The 21,592-nt window shown below is 35.9% G+C and overlaps 3 protein-coding genes, 2 long non-coding RNA genes and 1 other non-coding gene across 10 annotated transcripts in view; 5 read left to right on the forward strand and 1 right to left on the reverse strand.

Moving 5' to 3' along the window:
• Positions 1 to 234: 234 nt before the first annotated feature.
• On the reverse strand, positions 235 to 3,227 carry LOC126747849 (uncharacterized). Its single transcript, XM_050456753.1, has 2 exons — positions 2,915 to 3,227; positions 235 to 1,959 (listed from the first exon to the last, which is right to left on the reverse strand). The coding sequence occupies exon 2, from the start codon at positions 1,947 to 1,949 to the stop codon at positions 528 to 530; it is 1,422 nt and encodes a 473-aa protein (XP_050312710.1). The 5' UTR covers positions 1,950 to 1,959; positions 2,915 to 3,227; the 3' UTR covers positions 235 to 527.
• A 2,610-nt stretch (positions 3,228 to 5,837) lies between these two features.
• LOC126747884 (uncharacterized) lies at positions 5,838 to 6,848 on the forward strand. Its single transcript, XM_050456798.1, has 3 exons — positions 5,838 to 6,235; positions 6,304 to 6,467; positions 6,527 to 6,848. Exons 1-3 carry the CDS (start codon positions 6,172 to 6,174, stop codon positions 6,782 to 6,784), a joined length of 486 nt encoding a protein of 161 aa, XP_050312755.1. The 5' UTR covers positions 5,838 to 6,171; the 3' UTR covers positions 6,785 to 6,848.
• Positions 6,849 to 10,502: 3,654 nt separating this feature from the next.
• LOC126747880 (DNA damage-regulated autophagy modulator protein 2-like) lies at positions 10,503 to 11,880 on the forward strand. The gene is made up of 5 exons (XM_050456794.1): positions 10,503 to 10,743; positions 10,934 to 11,058; positions 11,219 to 11,448; positions 11,503 to 11,641; positions 11,700 to 11,880. Exons 1-5 carry the CDS (start codon positions 10,589 to 10,591, stop codon positions 11,870 to 11,872), a joined length of 822 nt encoding a protein of 273 aa, XP_050312751.1. The 5' UTR covers positions 10,503 to 10,588; the 3' UTR covers positions 11,873 to 11,880.
• A 298-nt stretch (positions 11,881 to 12,178) lies between these two features.
• Trnar-ucg (transfer RNA arginine (anticodon UCG)) lies at positions 12,179 to 12,251 on the forward strand. Its single transcript has one exon. It is a non-coding gene; the product is annotated as a tRNA-Arg (tRNA).
• Positions 12,252 to 17,045: 4,794 nt separating this feature from the next.
• LOC126747985 (uncharacterized) lies at positions 17,046 to 18,761 on the forward strand. Its single transcript, XR_007664570.1, has 7 exons — positions 17,046 to 17,248; positions 17,312 to 17,362; positions 17,427 to 17,623; positions 17,685 to 17,754; positions 17,809 to 17,874; positions 17,943 to 18,140; positions 18,249 to 18,761. It is a non-coding gene; the product is annotated as an uncharacterized LOC126747985 (long non-coding RNA).
• Positions 18,762 to 19,966: 1,205 nt separating this feature from the next.
• Positions 19,967 to 21,592, forward strand: part of LOC126747983 (uncharacterized) — an 81,625-nt gene continuing 79,999 nt past the window's right edge. For 2 of the 5 annotated variants that reach the window (XR_007664567.1, XR_007664566.1), the window contains exon 1: positions 19,968 to 21,333. This is a non-coding gene — a long non-coding RNA (uncharacterized LOC126747983). Of the gene's footprint in view, positions 21,334 to 21,592 lie in introns of all 5 variants that reach the window. The other 3 variants (XR_007664568.1, XR_007664569.1, XR_007664565.1) reach the window with 2 other exon arrangements.

Here is a 21,592-nt window from a genome sequence, read left to right on the forward strand (position 1 = left end):
ATATATATAAAATTATATTAAATTTAATTAAACAAACAGTGTCATTAAATTGGATAATATGAACGAAAAACGGTGATTTTTCAAATGAATTTCTTGCTGGTAAGGAGTGTGGGGTGGGCGGGGGGCTAAGGTTAGTATTTTTTAAAAAAGGTTTTTTTATGTAAAAGAAAAAACCATTTTTTAACAAAACTACCCTTACACCCCCCACCCACCCCACACATTTGCCCAGTAAGAAATTTTTCTGCAAAATCACTGTTTCCTTCATAATATCCGATCTAATGACACTATTTTTGTATTAAATACTTATTATAATATAAAATTTTTTATGATATTAAACGTGCAAAAAACCCTATTTTATTTTTCGAATTCCTCAACCTATACCACACGGACATATTCGATATTTATAGTTGAAGCTCAACGGAAAAATATACACCTGCTGTAAACCAATAATAAACGTCTATTTAACCATCGTGTGTTGCTGGGGATGTCATCATTTTATTACCAAAGATGATTCCTCTGTGTCAAAATTATTTAACAAACAAATCTTTGAGGGTCGAACATAAAGAGGAATCGCACGCGTCAGCCACTGGCTCCTCTTCAGTTTTATTGAACCAATTATTGGCCTTGTTCGCCACCCCTAAAACCTTATTGGCGGCCCCTAATACCTTGTCACTCAACTTGGTTCCCTTACTGGGAACACTCTTTTCCTTATTGCTCGGAGATTCCGGTGCCGACTGCGTTAAGAAACCTTCGATCGCGGACCCCAAAGCCTGCACGTTCACTATGGAACCGCGGTTCTTGTCCCACAAAACTTTTCCCGGTTCCTTGCGTACGACCTTTTTTCCCGCTGCTACCGGTGGTTCCACCAGAGGGAACCGACTTTTAGGCTCGTGACGCTTGACGAACCAGTTTGAAGCCGCTTGATAGGGTCTCGACGCGGTAGTTGCTTCGAGAATTTTTGAAGGAATTTCGGAGGGTTGCAATGTGGAAACGTCGAAACTGTTGGATCTACTATTCTTCAATTTCTGGTTGATCCTGTTCGCACTCATCCGTTGTTGTTGTTGTTGTTTCGAGTGACACGGACTCGGTACTTCCTCCTTCTCCCACTGATTGATTTCCGTCGCCGACGTAGAAAGAGAAGATAAAATAGAGATCAGATCGGTATTAGTGCAAACTATGCCAGACTTTTGCTTACTTGTGCTCTGGAGCGGCGGTGGCAGCTCGGAGGCTCTACGCTTCGAGGAGCTCGGTATCGGGGGCAGTGTGGTACCGACAAAATCGGAAAACCTGCGGCCCGTATTGCTGATGGAGTACCGTTGGGCGTTACCGCTCGGCCCCTCATCGATCGGTTGCACCTCGCACAGTTTTTCGTTGCTGGTGTTCCACACTTTCATGCGCACCTTTCTCGCTTGCACAATATCGTCCATGATATCCAATTGGAGGTTATGAATGCTGCCGCGGGATTCGGAGGAGGGGGGACACGCGATCGATTCCCGTCGGTTCGGTAGAATCCTGGATGAAAACGCATTGGGGTAAGCCGCCACCGATTCCCGACGATTTTTACCGCCGAAAAAGGCGGGAGGCACTTTCGAAATCGTTACGACCGAATGCCTTCGGCCCCCCGGTGATACTTGGGGGCCCTGCGACAAGGTGGCCAGAAACTCGGCCTGTCTTGGACCCGGTAGAGCGTCTCCGCGATCCGATAGTCGTCTGATTTGACTCGCGGTGATGCCCGAGCATTGGGGAGTGGGCAACGAGTGTTTCCTCACCTCGCGGCCGAACGGGGTCAGGAGGTACGGGTTCATCGGCGATTCCTCCTCGGAACTCTGTCTGGAACTGTGACTCTTTTGCGAATCTTCGGTTTCGTGGCCTTCGATGACGATCTGAGGTTCCGAGTTTTGGGACTGGAGACGTGCCACCGAGCTGCGACGCATCGCTGATGGGTTCATCTTAAGCAATCTGGAAGACAAGGAACCGATTAGTCCTTTACTGGGTTCAAAGAGAAAAGCTATTTTATCTTTATGGCTTCATTAACTGAGTGTGTATCCCATTCATCCCTTATATAAATGAGAACTGATCTTAACGGAGTTCAGCAAGTTTCAAACTTTCTCTGCCTGTTTTACGATGAACTATTGATTTTATTTCTAAAATGGGGATGCCGTAAAATGTTGATCCTGCCGATTAAAAAAAAAAACTCTAACGCGTAATATAGCGAGCAACAGTAATTCAATTAGCTCTGTGCCGCTCTCGCTCTAATTTCGTGTGTTAAACGAGTCGATTGTACAACAACAGGTGATTGAAAATCGATTTCGTGTCTCCCTCGGACTCTGACTACATTAATAAAATGCCCCCTCGCTTTTATTCAATTTCACACTTTTTGACTCACTCTATGACACGCATTCTTTCTTCGAGAAAGCATTTCAACCTAAAGCCAAACAAATTAATTACACTTGCCAGATTTAGAGTTTCCACGCTCTGGAAATTTATTTAGGAAAATCGGAAACGATTACTTTGACCCATTCAATAAATTACGACTATGTTTACACAACTCCCAAACGGTTAATAAAGAACAAACTTGGTCTTTTTGTAAAATACGCATCTTAAAAGCCTCGTCTATTTTAGGCCTTAATTTACGTCATCGTAATGTCAAATTAGCAGTGGCGTAGTGTGTTTCTTTTTAAACCTACATCACTTTTTTATAAAAAAAAAAACTTGTTGCCCTCAGCACTTTTTTTGCTCAAGGGTTTTTTGTGGAAAAGACCTTCGGTGACCTTCTGGGTCAGAAGCATTTCCCTTTCCTATCATTCATTAATTTCACTCCAATGCATTAGATGTCGTTTCCAAAAAAAAAAAACATCAAGGGTGCCTCTGGTGTTGCAGAACCACCCGATCCGCACTAATTAGTTAAACCTACCTTGAAAGATCTCCAATAAATCCTCGAAAATCGTTTAAAATTGCATATAGAAGTTAAAAACAAGACTACAGAGTTAATGGGTGATCAAGATCAAAAGCGGCGGCAAAAGTAAAAGAAAAATTGCACTAATTACACACGCGGTAGTGTTGAGAAGCCCTAATAAGCGATAAAACAAGCCGAAATGTAGGGCGGCCGCCCTTTCTCGGGAGCCTTTTGCGAGGGTCGATCGGTCGGCGGCAACTAACCGAATGCCCAAAAGGGAGATTCCCTCTCTTCCTCTCTCACGTCGCAGAACGCTGGAACGCAACACCACCACCATCACCAGATCCCGATGCCTAATGCTATTCCTGTTCCTCCTGCCTCTCCGCTCTATTTTTCGTTAGGAAACACTAATTATTATTAGTCTGGACCGCCGCATGCACAGAGATTATTAAAATATGCACGGGATTGTCTTTCCGGAGTCAGCAATTTCTTTATTCCTGGAATATTCATTCGTAAGACACCTTTTTATACACCTTTTTAATACAAGTCAATTTTTCACATTAATCGCCGATGCGATAGGTTGTTTTGCAGGGCCCAAATAATGTACGGAATGTCAATCGGCAACTCCGAAGGTGTAACACTTGAATAAATGATCATTTTGAAGTCAAGATAATAGAATTCTTATTCCAGGAGTTCTGGTAAAAGCCAAAAGACTTTGTTTGGGGGTCTTGAGTCACTTTCAGAGCTTGGAATAGTGTTCTAAGTACTCTAAGAGCTCCTCCAGGCAATTGAGGGTTACCCGAGTCAATCTATGACTCCCTATTTTGGATCTTGCTGTTTTAAATAATGTGAAAGTCTTATTTGAGGGTCTTGAGTCACTTTGAGAGCCTGGAATAATGTTCTAAGTACTCTAAGAGCTCTTCCAAGCAGTTGAGGGTTACCTGAGTCAATTTATGACTCCCTATTTGGGATCTTGCTGTTTTAAATAATGTGAAAGTCTTACTTGAGGGTCTTGAGTCACTTTGAGAGCCTGGAATAATGTTCTAAGTACTCTAAGAGCTCTTCCAGGCAATTGAGGGTTACCTGAGTCAATCCATGACTCCCTATTTTGGATCTTGCTCTTTTAAATAATGTGAAAGTCTTATTTGAGGGTCTTGAGTCACTTTGAGAGCCTGGAATAATGTTCCAAGTACTCTAAGAGCTCTTCCAGGCAATCGAGGGTTAACTGAGTCAATCTATGACTGCCTATTTGAGATCTTGCTGTTTTATATAATGTGAGAGTCTTATTTGAGGGTCTTGAGTCACTTTGAGAGCCTGGAATAATGTTCCAAGTACTCTAAGAGCTCTTACAGGCAATTAAGGGTTACCTGAGTCAATCTATGACTCTCTCTTTTCGATTTTGCTGTTTTAAATAATGTCAAAGTCTTATTTGAGAGTCTTGAGTCACTTTGAGAGCCTGGAATAATGTTCTAAGTACTCTAAGAGCTCTTCCAGGCACTTGAGGGTTAACTGAGTCAATATATATCTCTCTCTTTGGGTTCTTGCTGTTTTAAATAATGTAAAAGTTTTATTTGAGGGTCTTGAGTCAATTTGAGAGCCTGGAATAATGTTCTAAGTACTCTAAGAGCTCTTCCAGGCAATTGAGGGTTACCTGAGTCAATCTTTGACTCTCTCTTTCGGATCTTGCTGTGTTAAATAATGTGAGAGTCTTATTTGAAGGTCCTGAGTCACTTTGAGAGCCTGGAATAATGTTCCAAGTACTCTAAGAGCTCTTACAGGCAATTGAGGGTTACCTGAGTCAATCTATGACTCTCTCTTTTCGATTTTGCTGTTTTAAATAATGTCAAAGTCTTATTTGAGAGTCTTGAGTCACTTTGAGAGCCTGGAATAATGTTCTAAGTACTCTAAGAGCTCTTTCAGGCAATTGAGGGTTATCTGAGTCAATCTATGACTCCCTATTTGGGATCTTGCTCTTTTAAATAATGTGAAAGTCTTATTTGAGGGTCTTGAATCAATTTGAGAGCCTGGAATAATGTTCTAAGTACTCTAAGAGCTCTTCCAGGCAATTGAGGGTTACCTGAGTCAATCTATGACTCTCTCTTTCGGATTTTGCTGTTTTAAATAATATGAAAGTCTTATTGGAGGGTCTTGAGTCACTTTAAGAGCCTGGAATAATGTTCTAAGTACTCTAAGAGCTCTTCCAGGCAATTGAGGGTTCCCTGAGTCAATCTATGACTCCCTATTTGGGATCTTGCTGTTTTAAATAATGTCAAAGTCTTATTTGAGGGTCTTGAGTCACTTTGAGAGCCTGGAATAATGTTCTAAGTACTCTAAGAGCTCTTTCAGGCATTTGAGGCTTATCTGACTCAATCTATGACTCCCTATTTGGGATCTTGCTGTTCTGAATAATGTGAAAGTCTTATTTAAGGGTCATGAGTCACTTTGAGAGCCTGGAATAATGTTCCAAGTACTCTAAGAGCTCTTGCAGGCAATTGAGGGTTACCTGAGTCAATCTATGACTCTCTCTTTTCGATTTTGCTGTTTTAAATAATGTGACAGTCTTATTTGAGGGTCTTGAGTCACTTTGAGAACCTGCAATAATGTTCTAAGTACTCTAAGAGCTCTTCCAGGCAAGTATACACCTTCGGCGATCTATGGTCTGGTGGGCGGACATTAATATTGCACTTGCAATAATCAGTCACAACCTTACTAATGCTCCTCCACTACTAACCAGAGTTGTTCGAACTGGGAATTCAATTAAACTTTTCCTGATTATGATTTCTGTTGCATGCCAATGCACTGATATTTCAGCACTCGAAACAGAAACTTGCCAGTCGTGTATACTATTCTAAATTCGATAATTTGTCAAAAATCAAGTGTCAAGGTCATTAGCGAATATTAATTTGAAGATATATCGGGCATAAGTAATTAATTTGCACGCGATCCGTAATGGATGTGACGTCAGCCGATGCCAATATAATATAATGATTAAGTGACGTCACGGGTTTCCACAGAAACGGGACGTGGTCCAGGGGGAGCGAGCATGCGTGAAATCTCGTTTTAGGGGCTTGCCGACGTTTTCTCGGGGATATATATACTTTCGTAAACAGCTGTGTAGAAAGCAAAACAAACGATGCATATTCTTGTCAATTTTTTTTTCTTTAATGTGTCAAAGTAAGAGGGAAATAGTGTATGAGTTACCCACCCTTTAAAGATATGGGATTCTGCGTCATTTATAACTATTATTATCACTCGAGTGCTCAAAAGGCTGCAGTATGATAATACGGACAGTATGGTGCCTGATTTGTATTTTATATTCTTTTCTTGCTATTGACGTTTGTAAGTACATATTCATAGAGAGAGATACTGAAGTAGGATTTATTGAGTCGTTTTTTTCCACCTAAAAGATTGCGGAGAGACATATCATCGCACTAAAGCAGCCAGCGAAAAACACCACGACCTCTGGTGTCACAAGTGCGATTCTTTTATCGATGGCAACAAGTGCGTCACTCTATCTGGCAACCATAGTTTCTTGCACCATAAGTGCACTAGGGAGCAAAAAAAATGCCAGGTACAAAAACTCCCAAACGATTGGATTGGAGGTGTGTATAATATGTAAACTTTTTGCAGGTGCGTAGGATCTCCATGTCCACCAGCACCGAAGAGGTCACAGGAAAACCGAAACTGTGGCTTCTGCAAAGGGAGTGTGTGGAAACTTGCGAGGGCGGTTGCATCATAATCGGCGAACGTACCAAGTTGCACTCGTGCATCACTTGTTGCGACGATCACAATTTTTGCAATTCCGGAAGTGGGGGGACTTCCAGGGACTTTTTTGGGGGCACTTTGATCCAGTTTTTGTGGAAACAGATTTCTTTTTATTTGACGTGAAGAGTCTTGAAGTTGCTATTGTATAAACGCTCATTAAACAGAAATGAATGGACATTATTTTTAACAGTAGAATTTTTTATTGTAGAGGGCCGCTTCTTTTTGGGAGTTTTCGCACGACCTCGGGACTCGGCGGACAAAATTTATAATCTAGATATTTAGAGCTTTAAGTTGATTATTGACAAATTTTCTATTGTTTTTTTGTTTAAGACTAGGACGCCTTCAAAGTCAAAAAATTTGGGAAATTTTGGGAATTTAATACAGGTCGTAACAGTTCTTTGAATGTTATGAAATTTAACAGATCGATTAGAGTTCATGAGGATCTTATCTATATAGTTTTTGGTTATTCTCAGCATACGGGAAGTATTTTTTTTAACGTTCAAAGTTTCAGACATGTGTGATATTCTAGCACCTCTAACGGCTTAACAGTGTCTTTCCGGAAAAAATGACTCACAGAAGATAGGTGCGCCGCATCAAGAACTACAATTTTTATTAAGGACTTTTTTTAAAAAAATATTTTTTTTTGGGAGAAAAATTAAAAAAACCTTAAAAAATTGACTTTTTTTGGTTTTTTCTCTGTGAAATTTTTACGGTGCAAAATTAAAAAAAAATAATTTGGATTAATTAAACCTACATCCTTTCCGAATAAAACGGTGTATTAAGTTTAACGCTATCGTTTATACAGGGTGAGCAATGTTCATTTGAAAATACCCTTTTTTACGCTTTTTTTTTTCAAATATTAATAACTTTTTAGTGGCGGCACTTAGAGGTTTCATTCAATTGAAGCATTTAAAGAACCTTTAAAAACCAATTTTTCGACACACTCTACAATCATCTACGTAGAGCAGTTTTTGCTCTACACTATTTTTTGACTTTGACGCCTAATACCGCAATGGCTATGCCACCTACGAAGACCATTTTTGCCCTCAAACACGCGGAATTTATCTGGCTATAATCCACTAAATACCGTTTTGTTTCAAATATCACCATTTTCCAAGAAAATGCAATTTTCCATGAAAGGTCTCAAAAAATCGGTCAGCTGAATATTGGTACCCTCCCGGGCCGGACGATCAGGGTATAAAAACTAATGTGGTCTAGCACACAACAAGTGCGCGTCTCCATGGCAACGAAACCGCCGATTTTCGCCCGTTTCCGCCTAAAATAAGACCCTTTTTATAATCAAAATTTAATTACTAAAACCATCTGGAATCGGTCCAGAACTGATGTTAAACTGTTCCTAAGGCTTTATACTATTTTTCCATGTACAAATCATAAGGTAAAAACCTTTTTTTATACCCGAAATCATCGTCTGAAAATGGTCGATTTTGACGTCTACGCGCGATTTTAACAACATGGCGTCAACGTGGATGAATCGGCTCGGATTTGCTTCCTAATTTCATTGATAAAACGCTTAAAATAGCTCAGAACTTCCTGGAATTAATACGGAATTATTCGAGAGACTCTGGAGAATCCGAATATGTGCAGATCTTTTACCAAATCGGGTTCTTTTAGCCGTGATAATTCGCAACGTTTTAGCATTTTCCGTGTATAAGGAGCGTCAGCGACTATATTATGCACGCGACCTGCGGCTCAAAAATGGGTGTTTTTTGGCAAATAAAATTTCATATCTTTGGCTGTATGAATAGTGAAACGATGAAATTTGGCATATGGTCTCTCAATATATTGAGCATGATAAAACACAAAACAAAAAATTTTTAGAACCTCCTGGAAGGGGGCGGTACTGCTCTAAAGTCAAAATTTCATAAAAAATTGTGTCGAATTTGATTTCGTCGCGAGATCTCCATTTTAACGCTTTCAAATAACATGAAATTTCTAGACCTAAAAGTCTATACCGAATTACATATCTCTGTACTTTTTGGGCCAGATCCATGTACAAGGTGATTTATTATAAGCGATCAAAATTGAGCAAAAAAAAAATTCAAAATGGTCCAGAGGCTAAAAGATAATATTTATAAAAAAAATTTTGCGGTGAAAAGACTTAATTTTATGAGAGAAATAACATATTTAGAGCTTTTTTTTCAAAAAATTTTTTTTATTGAAATCTGGCATTTTCAGTTTTTTTGAATTTTCCGCTAAACGGTACTTATTTCGGAAAAAAAGTTTTTATGAAAAAATAGCATCATCTTTTGTCTTTCAAATGCCATATAGCCGAAATTTCTGTGAACCATACAGGGCGAGCAATAAAATTTTTTTCCCATGAAGGTCCAAAAAATTGACAAAAAAAAATCACATTTTATTTAATAACTTTTTAAGGGTGGCACTTGGAGATTTGAAACTTTCAACATTTCTAATCCTTTTTAAGAGCTTTTTTCTGATATACTCTACAGTCATCTATGTAGAGTAGTTTTTGCTCTACACCTTTTTTTAACTTTGACGCTTAATACTGGCATACCTATGCAACGTACGAAGACCATTTTTGCATTCAGACACGCGGAATTTATCTGGCTATAATCCACTAAATACCGTTTTGTTTCAAATGTCACCATTTTTCAAGAAAATGCAATTTTCCATAAAAAGTTCAAAAAATCGGTCAGCTGAATATTGGTACCCCCCCCGGGTCCGGCTCTCATGGTACAATAATTAATGTGGTCTAGTACCCAACAAGCGCGTCTCCATGGCAACGAAAACGGCGATTTTGGCCGAAAAAAGACCCTTTTTATAATCGAAATTTAACCACTAAAACCGATTGGAATCGGTCCAGAATTAATGTTAAACTGTTCCTAAGGCTTCATACTATTTTTCCATGTATAAATCATAAGGTAAAAACCTTTTTTTATACCCGAAATCATCGTCTCAAAAAGGGTCAATTTTGACGTCTACGCGCGATTTTTACAACATGGCGTCAACGTGGATGAATCGGCTCGGACTCGCTTCCTAATTTCATTAATAAAATGCTTAAAATAGCTCAGAACTTCCTGAAATTGATACGGAATTATTCAAGAGACTCTGGAGAATCCGAATATGTGCACATCTTTTACCAAATCGGGCTCGTTTAGCCGTGATAATTCGCAACGTTTTGACGTTTTAGCATTTTCCGTGTATTATTATAATATTCATGCGACACAGTGGTCTACACAAGGCATTTTGATAGACAAAAATTACGACACAGTGGGTCCTAATGATAAAAAAAAAATCTAATCTAAGAGATTTAATGGGTATTGAATTTTAGGGTTACGTGATAACTAAAACTTTTTTCCTACGGGTCCGATTGGATTGAAATTTGGTATTTGGGGTTAAATTATTGAGTTTTCTTATCACATCATGGTTCTGTGAAGCATGATACCTCAAAAACCGTAGACTCAAAGCTTGTATAAGAAATATAACGCGATGAGTTGCGCAACTGCTCACCAATCTTCAATGGTTATTTCGACTTGGATTGTATTTAAAAAACTTTCTACTGGTCAAAATTAAGGAAAATTTCCACTGGTCCCAATTGATCACTTTGGGTGTATTTGATAAAGCAATTAAACGTTGATAGATAATAATGTATTTTTGGGCATTCAAAAGAAGTTTTAAACATGCTTTAGTAAATTTTTTGGCGGCAGCTGTATATTGATCCTAATTTCTTTTAATAAAACTCAATAATGAGGTCCTTCCTCTATAAAAAAAACACATAATTAGTGCATTTATTGATGTAAAACTAAATACTTAAAGTATATTATTATGGGTCAAAGTCGGTACTTCGTGGGGAAATTTAAAAGGCGATTTTATACAAGCGCATAACGCGTCATAGCACTTAAAGTTAGTTATCGATGAACGGAATTATCAAATTTAATATTTAATTGAATGCATAAAGTTTTTATTGATAAAGGTGAGAAATTAGAATTCATCTTTCATAGCACGGTGGTTTTTTTTCGGGTACGATTTGCTATGCCACTCAAATACTGCTATCTAATACCGGCTGCTCAAGCTGTAATTTATACCGTTGCATTTCCAGTTACGTAAGTACAGATATCCATATATATATTTTTTTAATAAACTGTCAATCGACGTACTTGACAATTATTTTAGTCATGATTCTCTCAGGTAAACAATAATCTGAGGGCTAAGGGAAAAGCAACGTCTACTTCTTGGTAGTTTGTTTTTTTCAAGGACGTTTCCATACGATTAAAATGTTTAATATTATTTCAGGTACGTGTTGGGTGCGTTCGTTTATAAGGATATTCCAGCGGTGTTTCCATACATTAGCGACACAGGAGTTTATTCGTTGCAAAGATGCATATTCACTGCGACACTATGTTCTGGATCGATTTTAAGTGAGTTAATATACACAATCGTTATACAAATAAACTCGTTAAGTGGCAATTCAGGCCTTCACAACTAATATTTACTAAAAAATCGTTGAATAAATTGTATAATTATTTAACGATAATAACATATATGGTGTTTGGGGACTTTTTTAGTTTTTATTTTTAGTGACTATATGCCTCTACATCCGATACAGGCAAATAAAAGAGATACTACAAAGAGATAAGACGGCCTCACCAAAATTAGTAAAACTGAATGAGGCGTCGATATATATGTGTTTCTTGTCTCTTGTTGGTGTTTTCTCAGTGGGTTGCTTTCAAGTGAACCCGTTCCTAATTCCCCATTTAACGGCGGCCCTTATAGGTTTTCTGTTTGGTTGGATTGTTATCGGGATACAGGTAATATAGGACAATTAAGTTTGGGGGAATTTTTTTATGCAAAATATTTTTTAGACGTACTTTTCCTTCAAACTGTATCCCTTAAATGAGGCGAAAGTGTTGAACTATGTTCGCCTTTTCCTCCTTATTATAATAACTGTGAGTATGTGCTTAGTTTTCCTGTTTGGAGTCCTGTCCTTTGTTTTCTTTAAAGGTGAGTTCGCTGTATTGCTCTTACGATTACTATTTAATTAATATAATATGTTCTTCAGGAGAAGACCTCACCCAATGGACCGAAAACTCTGGTGGATATCAGTTCCATTTAATAAGCTCCATAAGCGAATGGTTTCTCGTTTATGGGATGATTTATTATATTGCGCTTCATACCATAGATTTTAAATCACTTGTTTTAAATAAGCCACAAATTAAAATAATAAATGCTTAGTGGTTCAATTTTCTTATTAATATTACTTAATAACGTTAATAAATGATTTGATTCAAAAAATTGATCGAAAAAAATCGATCTATTTACTTTTCAAGCACCCCCTGTATTTTCCATGATGAAAAAAAAATTACACTTCTTTCTTTGAGGAACAATAATTCTGTTCAGTTTTGTATACTGTATTTTATTATTGTAAATAATTTTTTAATATAAATAATTAATGGTAAAATTACGGGGGATAATAAAAAAGAAGCGTAATAAATACGATACGATCCGATCAAAACCCACTTTCGCGAAGTGGAACGCGTAGACCGTGTGGCCTAATGGATAAGGCGTCGGACTTCGGATCCGAAGATTGCAGGTTCGAGTCCTGTCACGGTCGTAAAACTTTTTGTTTTTTTTTTTTTTTGCTGAAATAAATACAGGGTGTTCCAAATAATTATCCTTTAAATTATTTTCTAGGTTTAAATTTTTTAAATATAAAAAAAAATCAATTTTAAAAATATAAACATTTTCTCCCAAAATTTTTAAATTTTTCAAAAATCTTCTATAACTTCTTTATTTTTCGATTTACGGCTAAAGGTTATTTTTTATGGTTTGTTTTATTTTTGATTGGGAATTCAATGCTAAAAGAAAATTTTCAATATTCCCAATAGTTTCCGGAAAAATTTTAAAAAACTGTTTAAAGGTTTTTCCCAATTTTCTCAAAAACCGTTTTACTTAAAAATTATTTTTTTATTGCATCTGATGCGCATTGACATTTCAAACAACTTTTGTTTAAACAGTTTTTTTCTCCAGCCAATAGTTTTTGAGAAAAAAAATAAAAACAAAAATTACAAGCATTTTTCCATGGGTACCCCTTTGGATTTTTTAAGAAAGACCTTTTTGGTTAAAACTCTTTTCTGATACATTTTTCAAAAAAGTTTTATAAGACTTTTTTGAAGCTTTTTGGCCAGTTTATCGATTTCTAACAAAAAAATATTTTTTTTTCCAAAAATTTTTTAATCAAAATTTTCAGCCAAAAATTTGTCAATTTTTGAAAAATCTTCCATAACTCCTTTAGTTTGAGTTTTAGAGCTAAATGTTATTCTTTATGATTTGTTCCATTTTTGGTTCGGCATCTAATGCTAAAAGAAAATTTTCAATATTCCCAATAGTTTCCGGAAAAATAAAAAAAAACTGTTTAAAGGTTTTTTCCAATTTTCTCAAAAACCGTTAGACTTAAAAAAATATTTTTTTATTGCATCTCATGCGCATTGACATTCCAAACAACTTTTGTTTAAACAGTTTTTTTCTCCAGCCAATAGTTTTTGAGAAAAAAAATAAAAACCAAAATTACAAGCATTTTCCCATGGGTAGCCCTTTGGATTTTTTAAGAAAGACCTTTTTGCTTATAACTCTTTTCTGGTACATTTTTCAAAAAAGTTTTATAAGACTTTTTTCAATCCTTTAAAACGATTTATCAATTTACAAAAAAAATTCAATTTTTCAAAAATTTTTTTTTTTTATTTTTCAAAATTTCTAAAACACTTTTTTAGGCCCAAAAGTCATTCTTTATGCTTCTTGAAAATATTAAATAAATGAAAAAACCATTATTATTAAAGCCCCCTCAATCGTTGAAACGATCAAAATCAACTGAACAAACCTAGACAAAGCATCGAACACATATTCCGGAACAAACATACTCAACACAATAATTTGTTTACAATAACACCACCGAAAGTGTTATTTATTTTTTTGCATAAAAAAAGGAATTCCGTACCACGTCGACCCGGGCCCGGGCATGGTGTCATTCTTTTGCGTACCGGTAGCGGGTTAACAACAATTACGTCTCGTTTGAATTATTGCGTCGCATATTCAATTCGGATCCAGTTTTTATCCAGTGCGTAGTAAGGATAGAGTGTATTGAGGAAGCCCTTTGTGGAAGTGCGCGCAGTGGTTAATATGGAAGATAAGTGAAGTCTCTTTGTTACAAAATAAATGTGAATCTTCTTTAAGAGTTATGCATAGTGAAGTGATCAGTGTCTATATGTTACAAAACTGGTATGTACAGATGAGTCATTCCTTTATTTTTCCACGCTAATTTTTTTGAAAACTATTGCATTTAAAAATTTTTTTACTATTGCATCTTATGCGCATTAATATTCCAAACAACTTTTGTGCCTACAAGTTTCTTTCTCCAGCCAATAGTTTTCAAGAAAAAAAGTAAAAACCGAAATTATGAACATTTTTCCAGGGGCTCTTTGGATTTTTTGAGGGAAACTTTTTTGGGTATAACTTTTTCCTGGTACATTTTTTAAAAAAGTTTTATAAGACTTTTTTCAAGCATTTTGTACAGTTTATCCATTTCCAGAAAAAAAAATGAATTTTTTTTTTAAAAAATTTTGTACAATTTTTTACTCAAAATTTTTAAAATTTTTCAAAAATCCTCCGTAACTCCCTTATTTTTCGATTTACGGTTAAAAGTTAATCTTTATGTTTTGTTCTATTTTCAATTTGGAATCCAATGCTAAAAGAAAATTTTCCATATTCCCAATAGATTTCGAGAAAATGAGGAAAATCTGTTTAGAGATTTTTCCCAATTTTCCGGAAAACTCTTTAACCTAAAAATTATTTTTTTATTGCATCTGATGCGCATTGAAATTCCAAACAACTTTTGTTCTAACAATTTCTTTCTCCAACCAATAGTTTTCCAGAAAAAAAATAAAAACCAAAATTATGAACATTTTTCCAGGGGTACCCCTTTGGATTTTTTCAGGAAGACTATTTTTGGGAAAATCGAGTATAACTTTTTCCAGGTACATTTTTCAAAAAAGCTTTATAAGACTTTTTTGAAGCATTTTAAACGTTTCATCAATTTACAGAAAAAAAAATCAATTTTTTTCAAAAAATTTTTTTTTTTAATTTTTTACCCAAAAAATTTCCAGTTTTTAAAAATCGTCCATAACTTCTTTATTTTTCGATTTACAGCAAAATGTTATTCTTTATGATTTGTTCTATCTTTAATTTGGAATTCAATGGTAAAAGAAAATTTGCAATATTCCCACCAGTTTTCGTGAAAATGAGGAAAAACTGTTAAGAAAATTTTCACAATTTTCTGGAAAACTATTAAATTTAAAAATTATTTTTCTGTTGCATATGATGCGCATTGAAATTCCAAACAACTTTTGTTTAAACAATTTTTTTCTCTGACTAATAGTTTTCCAGAAAAAAAATAAAAACCAAAATTATGAATATTTTCCCAGGGGGTACCCCTTTGGATTTTTTGAGGAGACTTTTTTGGGTATAACTTTTTCCACGTACATTTTTCAAAAAAGTTTTATAAGACTTTTTTGACGCATTTTATACAATTTATCCATTTCCAGAAAAAAAATATATATTTTTCAAAAAAAAAATTTTTCGAATTTTTTACTCAAAATTTTTTACATTTTTCAAAAATCCTCCATAACTCCCTTATTTTTCGATTTACGATTTAATGTTATTCTTTATGATTTGTTCTATTTTTAAACGGGAAACCAATACTCAAAGAAAATTTTCCATATTTTTAATAATTTTTGAGAAAATTAAGAAAAACTATTAAGGTGTTTTTTCCAATTTTCTGGAAAACTGTGGGAGATAAAAAATACTTTTTTATTGCATCTGATGCGCATTGACATTCTAAACAACTTTTGTTTAAACATTTTTTTTCTCCAGCCAATAGTTTTCCAGAAAAAAAATAAAAACCGAAATTATGAACATTTTTCCAGGGGTACCCCTTTGGATTTTTGAGAAAGGTTTTTTGGGCATAACTTTTTACTGATACATTTTTCAAAAAAGTTTTATAAGACTTTTTTGAAGCATTTTGTACAGTTTATCCATTTCCAGGAAAAAAAATTGAATTTTCTAAAAAAAAAATTTTTTACAATTTTTCACCCAAAATTTTTCAATTTTTTAAAAATCTTCCATAACTTCTTTATTTTTCGATTTACGGCTAAAAGTTATTCTTTATGTTTTGTTCTATTTTCAATTTGGAATCCAATGCCAAAAGAAAATTTTCCATATTCCCAATAGATTTCGAGAAAACGAGGAAAATATCTTTAGAGGTTTTTTCCAATTTTCTGGAAAACTCTTTAACCTAAAAATTATTTTTCTATTGCATCTGATGCGCATTGAAATTCCAAACAACTTTTGTTCTAACAATTTTTTTCTCCAGCCAATAGTTTTCCAGAAAAAAAATAAAAACCAAAATTATGAACATTTTTCCAGGGGTACCCCTTTGGATTTTTGAGAAAGGTTTTTTGGGCATAACTTTTTACTGATACATTTTTCAAAAAAAATTTATAAGACTTTTTTGAAGCATTTTGTACAATTTATCCATTTCCAGGAAAAAAAATTGAATTTTCTCAAAAAAAAATTTTTTACAATTTTTCACCCAAAATTTTTCAGTTTTTTTAAAAATCTTCCATAACTTCTTTATTTTTCGATTTACGGCTAAAAGTTATTCTTTATGTTTTGTTCTATTTTCAATTTGGAAAATAATGCTAAAAGAAAATTTTCCATATTCCCAATAGATTTCGAGAAAATGAGGAAAATGTGTTTAGAGGTTTTTCCTAATTTTCTAGAAAACCGTTAGACCTAAAAATTATTTTTCTATTGCATTTGATGCGTATTGAAATTCCAAACAACTTTTATTTAAACAATTTTTTTCTTCAACCAATAGTTTTCCAGAAAAAAAAAAAAAACCGAGATTATACACATTTTCCTAGGGGTACCCCTTTGGATTTTTTGAGGAAGATTTTACTGATACATTTTTCAAAAAAGTTGTCCCATTTAAGAAGTATTTCATTTACACTACACCCTGTATATATAGCACTATATTTCGCAACTAACACTACCTTTTTTACATTTACCATTTCTTATACAGGGTGGTCTAAACAAGGTAAGGGGGTCAAAAAAATATAAGAAAGGAAGGACTCTGTACATGTTTTACCTCAATTTCAATCAGAATAAGTTGAAAGTGCATTTTCAAATTACTGAAACACCCTGTATATTTGTTTGTTTAATTTTTTATTATTTTTAAACGTAACATAATAATTTTGTCCAAATAGTTCAGGTCAAATCTCAAAGGTAAAACTCCGGTAATAGAAACAATTAATGAAATGTCTTAAATTAAAAATTTGAGGTACGTCCCTGAAGCCCATTCAAAATTTTACTATAAATTCTTTTTTGTTTTCTCCAGATTTAAATTCCAGAGTTCAGCCCTTAAGGCCATGTAAACCAGCAAAGAGTCACCTTCTTCCCCCTTGTTTTTTGGCTTTATACTGAAGTACTTCTCTTTTTCAGGGGCTTCCAGAGCTTCACGGTACCCTACCTGGACCGAGTTCACCTTCAATCCCTAAGGTACCTCATTTAAAATTAGAACTTTTTGAATAAATTGAATGTAATATAAATATTTTCTTCCAGGAGGTCACATCTCTGTCTCAAATTGGGCCCCTTTTATATGAAATCATTGAGGTAACTTCTCTCCTCTTGACCATCAAAAATGACATGACAAATAAAGGTTTCTTCCATATTCAAGTTGACGTGGTACAAATCCAGAGTTGACCCCCAAGGACCCTAAAAAATAGAGGCCATCCAGCCTGGAAGAGGACCCACAGGAGCTCCAGACTTGTGACGTTCACTATTTGTTTTTGGGACTCTAATACTGTAGTAGTTCTCTTTTCAGATGGACCTGGCTTCAGCCCCTGCCACAGGAGTTCACCTTAGGTCGATAAGGTGAGTCATGCTAAACTGACACTTTTGGATTAAACAAATGACACATGAACATTTTTTCCAGGTGACTGAGGCCCCACTGATCAAAGGACTTCGGCGACAGGAACCAAAGGAGCACCGCCACAATTTTTGAGGTAAGTTACCCTGTTGTTGTTCAGTCAAAGTAATTAATTACTCCCTTCTTGCAGGTATCCGGAGGTACCCTTCTATGGTCACGAAGACTCCCTAAAGGGATTTGTGGATTAGTGAGTGAAGTAAGTGAATCTCTTAACAAAAAAATCTTTTTTCTTATCAATATATTTTTTCTTTTTCGTTGTTTCAGGTGTAGTGAGTGTACTAAAAATAACATGTAATGAACAGTATAGTAGTGTAGTGTAGTGCCAAAGAGGGTGTAGCAGATCTGGTTGGCGTTATAGTCTCTTCCCTGGGGGCTTGTCTCTACGGGGGCAAAGTCCTCAGGACGTGGACAGAAGAGGACCTGTGAAGTAGACGATAAGGCGGCGGAATATACCTTGAAAAGGTGAGTTGGTTTAATTTTTTACTTAAAAACCCTCCACCTAACACTACAAAGTTTGTTCTCTATTTAATTGATAACATATAATTAACGTGTTGTTTTCTATTGTTTCAGGTATCTACTAGAGTTCATACAGGTGAGCGAATTCATTATTATGCATGACTTAAGTTTGAAAATCAGAAAATCTTAATTAATAAAAAACTAAAATCGATGGCGGACCGTTTTGGTTCGTCACTGGATTTAGATTTTTAATGAATTAATGCCAATGACATATCTTTTTTTTTTTAACGGATTTTCAAACTTAAACAGTAGAGTCCTTAGGACTTAGATAAAAGTAGAAATACACACGTTTGCCCACCTTGTTTTTAACCCTGATGAGCAGCCTCCCTGGGACACCCTGTAAAAGCCCACCCCGTCATTTTCTCTTTCAGCTTTCCCTTAACACACACGTAGACGGGGTGAAACATGAGAAAAATCCGGGTTGTTTTCTCGTGGTTTGCCCTGTAAATTATTTTTTGACATTTCCATGCTTGGGGGTGCCAAAACCTCCCCTAAGTCATGTCCGGAGGTGCCAAAATCTCCTCTGGAGCGTCACCAAAAAGATCAATCAGTCAATTATTTTTTTTACATAATGAAATCTCTTCAATATCTGTATCCCCCTTCAGTTCCTTAATGTTCAGCGTAAGTTTTTATGGTGATCATTTAATACTGACGGGGTGATTTTCCATTTTTTGGTGACGTCAGTTGATGGGGGAAGCAGTGATGTCTTTGGAAACTGGAGGTGCCAAAAAATCCTCCATCGTTGCCGTGGAGTCCGGAGCCCTTCAGGTCGGACTCCGTTTGCGTTTGGTTTATCGTAAAGGTTCATACGGTTTAACAATTAAATTATTAATTAACTTTATGGGGAAAATCATCCATCCAAACACACATTTACTAATCAAGACGTCTCTTTCAGCTTTTCTTATTGTCATCGGAGGACCATATCAAGGACCACTCATGTACTTCTCTTTCAGGTTTTCTCTTTCAGCTCGTCCATCTACGGGGTCCAGAGTGTCCAAACCAGGATCGAGTTTCCTTCGGTTGTCTTTGAGAGCCACTGATTCGGCCACATCTTTCTTTCCATCACTTCGATTCTCAGAATCATCCAATACAGTAACTTATTTTTTGGATATTGTTCGTTATATGTCCTTGGAAAAGTTTTTTCCACTTAACGGAGCCTCCATTGCTGTCCACTTTTTCACTATTGATTGGTAACTCCCGCCTTTCCTCGTTTGTGGAGTGTGATCCGCTGGATCCGTCGCCAGCGTCGATCTCCCACTACCACCACCGATCGGTTTTCCTGATGATGATGGAGATCCGTCGAAACCCATTCGCCGATCGACGTCGATCTCCCTCCGCGCGCGTTATTGAAGATCCGCTGAAATCCGTCGATCAGCGTCCGTGATCTTCGTCGTCGCGTCTGATGATCCGCCGGAATCGTCGCCCGGCGTCGATCTTTACTTCGTTTTTTTTCGGGTTTAGGTCGGTCGCCATCGGGTCAGTTCGCGAGTGACAAGTGACAATTGTGCGGTGTCGGGTTTGTTCGGTTACGGTCGGGTCGCGGTCGTCGTATGTTTCCGTCGGTTGTTTCGGATCTATGGGAGTCTTGCTTTATTGTATATTGTATTTTATTGTATTTCGTGTTTGGATGGAACTAATATTTTAAGTCTGCAAAGGTTCTTTTTTTATAGATATTAAACACAAATGAAACACCCTGTCAAAGTGAACCTTTATGAAGCCAAATTGCAAACCATTTTTCATTAGATAAGTTAGAGGGTGTTCCTGATGACATTGAGGTGGAAATGCCTCTTTGAATCAGGAATTTCATTTTTTCTAACAAAATTTCTTATTTTATTATTAAAATAATTCTCTTATAAACTAAATTTAATTACATTTTTAAATTTAAAATTGCACTAATTTATCAAAAAAATTAATTAATTAATTAATTACAAATTAAATAAATAAAAATGTAGTGTCTCTATTTTTTAATAATTTCTAAATTTGGGAATAAGATAGAGGATGCAATGCCTCTATCGATTCCCGCTTGAGTTAGGAGGCTTTAGGGCGTTTCTTAGACTAGGTTCGGAAGTTCTGTCTTCCTCAAAACTTAAAACCAAATAAACCATAAATAAATAAATAAAACATATAAAATAAAAAACAGGGTGTCCCATTAAGATTAAATGTATTAAATTAATAATAAAATTACAATCAAAACTATAAATTTATTCCGGTATGTGTTATAAATAAATGAATAATACGTTGGTGTTGTGTGTTTTTGGTGAAAAAATCGATACGGCGGGGTACCCAACCAAAATTGAAATTCCCAAACTTTCGAGTTCGATATCTCGGCTCCCACTGGCTCATTCGAGATAACTCCAACAATTTTCTCTTATTTTCGTCGTTTTGAATCTAACGAGACCATCGGCAAGGTCGTAGCTCTTCTAATAGCTGAGATATGGCATTTTTGATGCCCATTTTTGGCCTCAAAAACGGACGTCGAAAACGACTTTTTCAGGATTTTCAAAGTGCTCTCATTCCCTTAGTTCTGCTCGGATCCTGTTATAACCCGGTGTTTTCGTAATCTAGATGATCAGAATAAGTCGCTGGTATACTTAGTTTGATTTCGAAAAAATCAATTTTTGGTGAAAAAAATCGATACGGGGGGGTATACCCGAAAAATGAAAAAACCCAAACTTTGAAGGTCGATATCTCGGCTTCTGTAGCAGCTATCGGGAAAATTCCAACGGTTTTGTCTTAGTTTCGTCATTTTGATTCCAACGAGACCATCCGCAAGGTCGTAGCTCTTCTAATAGCTGAGATATGGCATTTTTGATGCCCATTTTTGGCCTCAAAAACGGACGTCGAAAACGACTTTTTCAGGATTTTCAAAGTGCTCTCATTCCCTTAGTTCTGCTCGGATCCTGTTATAACCCGGTGTTTTCGTAATCTAGATGATCAGAATAAGTCGCTGGTATACTTAGTTTGATTTCGAAAAAAATAAATTTTTGGTGGAAAATATCGATACGGGGGGGTATACCCTAAAAATGAAAAAACCCAAACTTTGAAGGTCGATATCTCGGCTTCTATGGGAGCTATCGGGAAAATTCCAACGGTTTTGTCTTAGTTTCGTCATTCTGATTCCAACGAGACCATCCGCAAGGTCGTAGCTCTTCTAATAGCTGAGATATGGCATTTTTGATGCCCATTTTTGGCCTCAAAAACGGACGTCGAAAACGACTTTTTCAGGATTTTCAAAGTGCTCTCATTCCCTTAGTTCTGCTCGGATCCTGTTATAACCCGGTTTTCGTAATCTAGATGATCAGAATAAGTCGCTGGTATACTTAGTTTGATTTCGAAAAAATCAATTTTTGGTGAAAAAAATCGATACGGGGGGGTATACCCGAAAAATGAAAAAACCC

The sequence above is a fragment of the Anthonomus grandis genome, chromosome 20, assembly GCF_022605725.1.
Source record: "Anthonomus grandis grandis chromosome 20, icAntGran1.3, whole genome shotgun sequence".
NCBI lineage: Eukaryota > Metazoa > Arthropoda > Insecta > Coleoptera > Curculionidae > Anthonomus > Anthonomus grandis.

Excerpts from the sequence above, each read along its gene's own strand:
- LOC126747849 (XM_050456753.1), bottom strand. The coding sequence starts at position 1,949 with ATGAACCCATCAGCGATGCGTCGCAGCTCGGTGGCACGTCTCCAGTCC.
- LOC126747880 (XM_050456794.1), top strand. The coding sequence starts at position 10,589 with ATGCATAAAGTTTTTATTGATAAAGGTGAGAAATTAGAATTCATCTTT. Across the intron at positions 11,059-11,218 it reads ATGTTCTGGATCGATTTTAA|TGACTATATGCCTCTACATC; the intron begins GTGAGTTAATAT and ends TTTTATTTTTAG. Across the intron at positions 11,642-11,699 it reads GTCCTTTGTTTTCTTTAAAG|GAGAAGACCTCACCCAATGG; the intron begins GTGAGTTCGCTG and ends TATGTTCTTCAG.
- LOC126747884 (XM_050456798.1), top strand. The coding sequence starts at position 6,172 with ATGATAATACGGACAGTATGGTGCCTGATTTGTATTTTATATTCTTTT. Across the intron at positions 6,236-6,303 it reads TTTTCTTGCTATTGACGTTT|ATTGCGGAGAGACATATCAT; the intron begins GTAAGTACATAT and ends TCCACCTAAAAG. Across the intron at positions 6,468-6,526 it reads GGGAGCAAAAAAAATGCCAG|GTGCGTAGGATCTCCATGTC; the intron begins GTACAAAAACTC and ends AACTTTTTGCAG.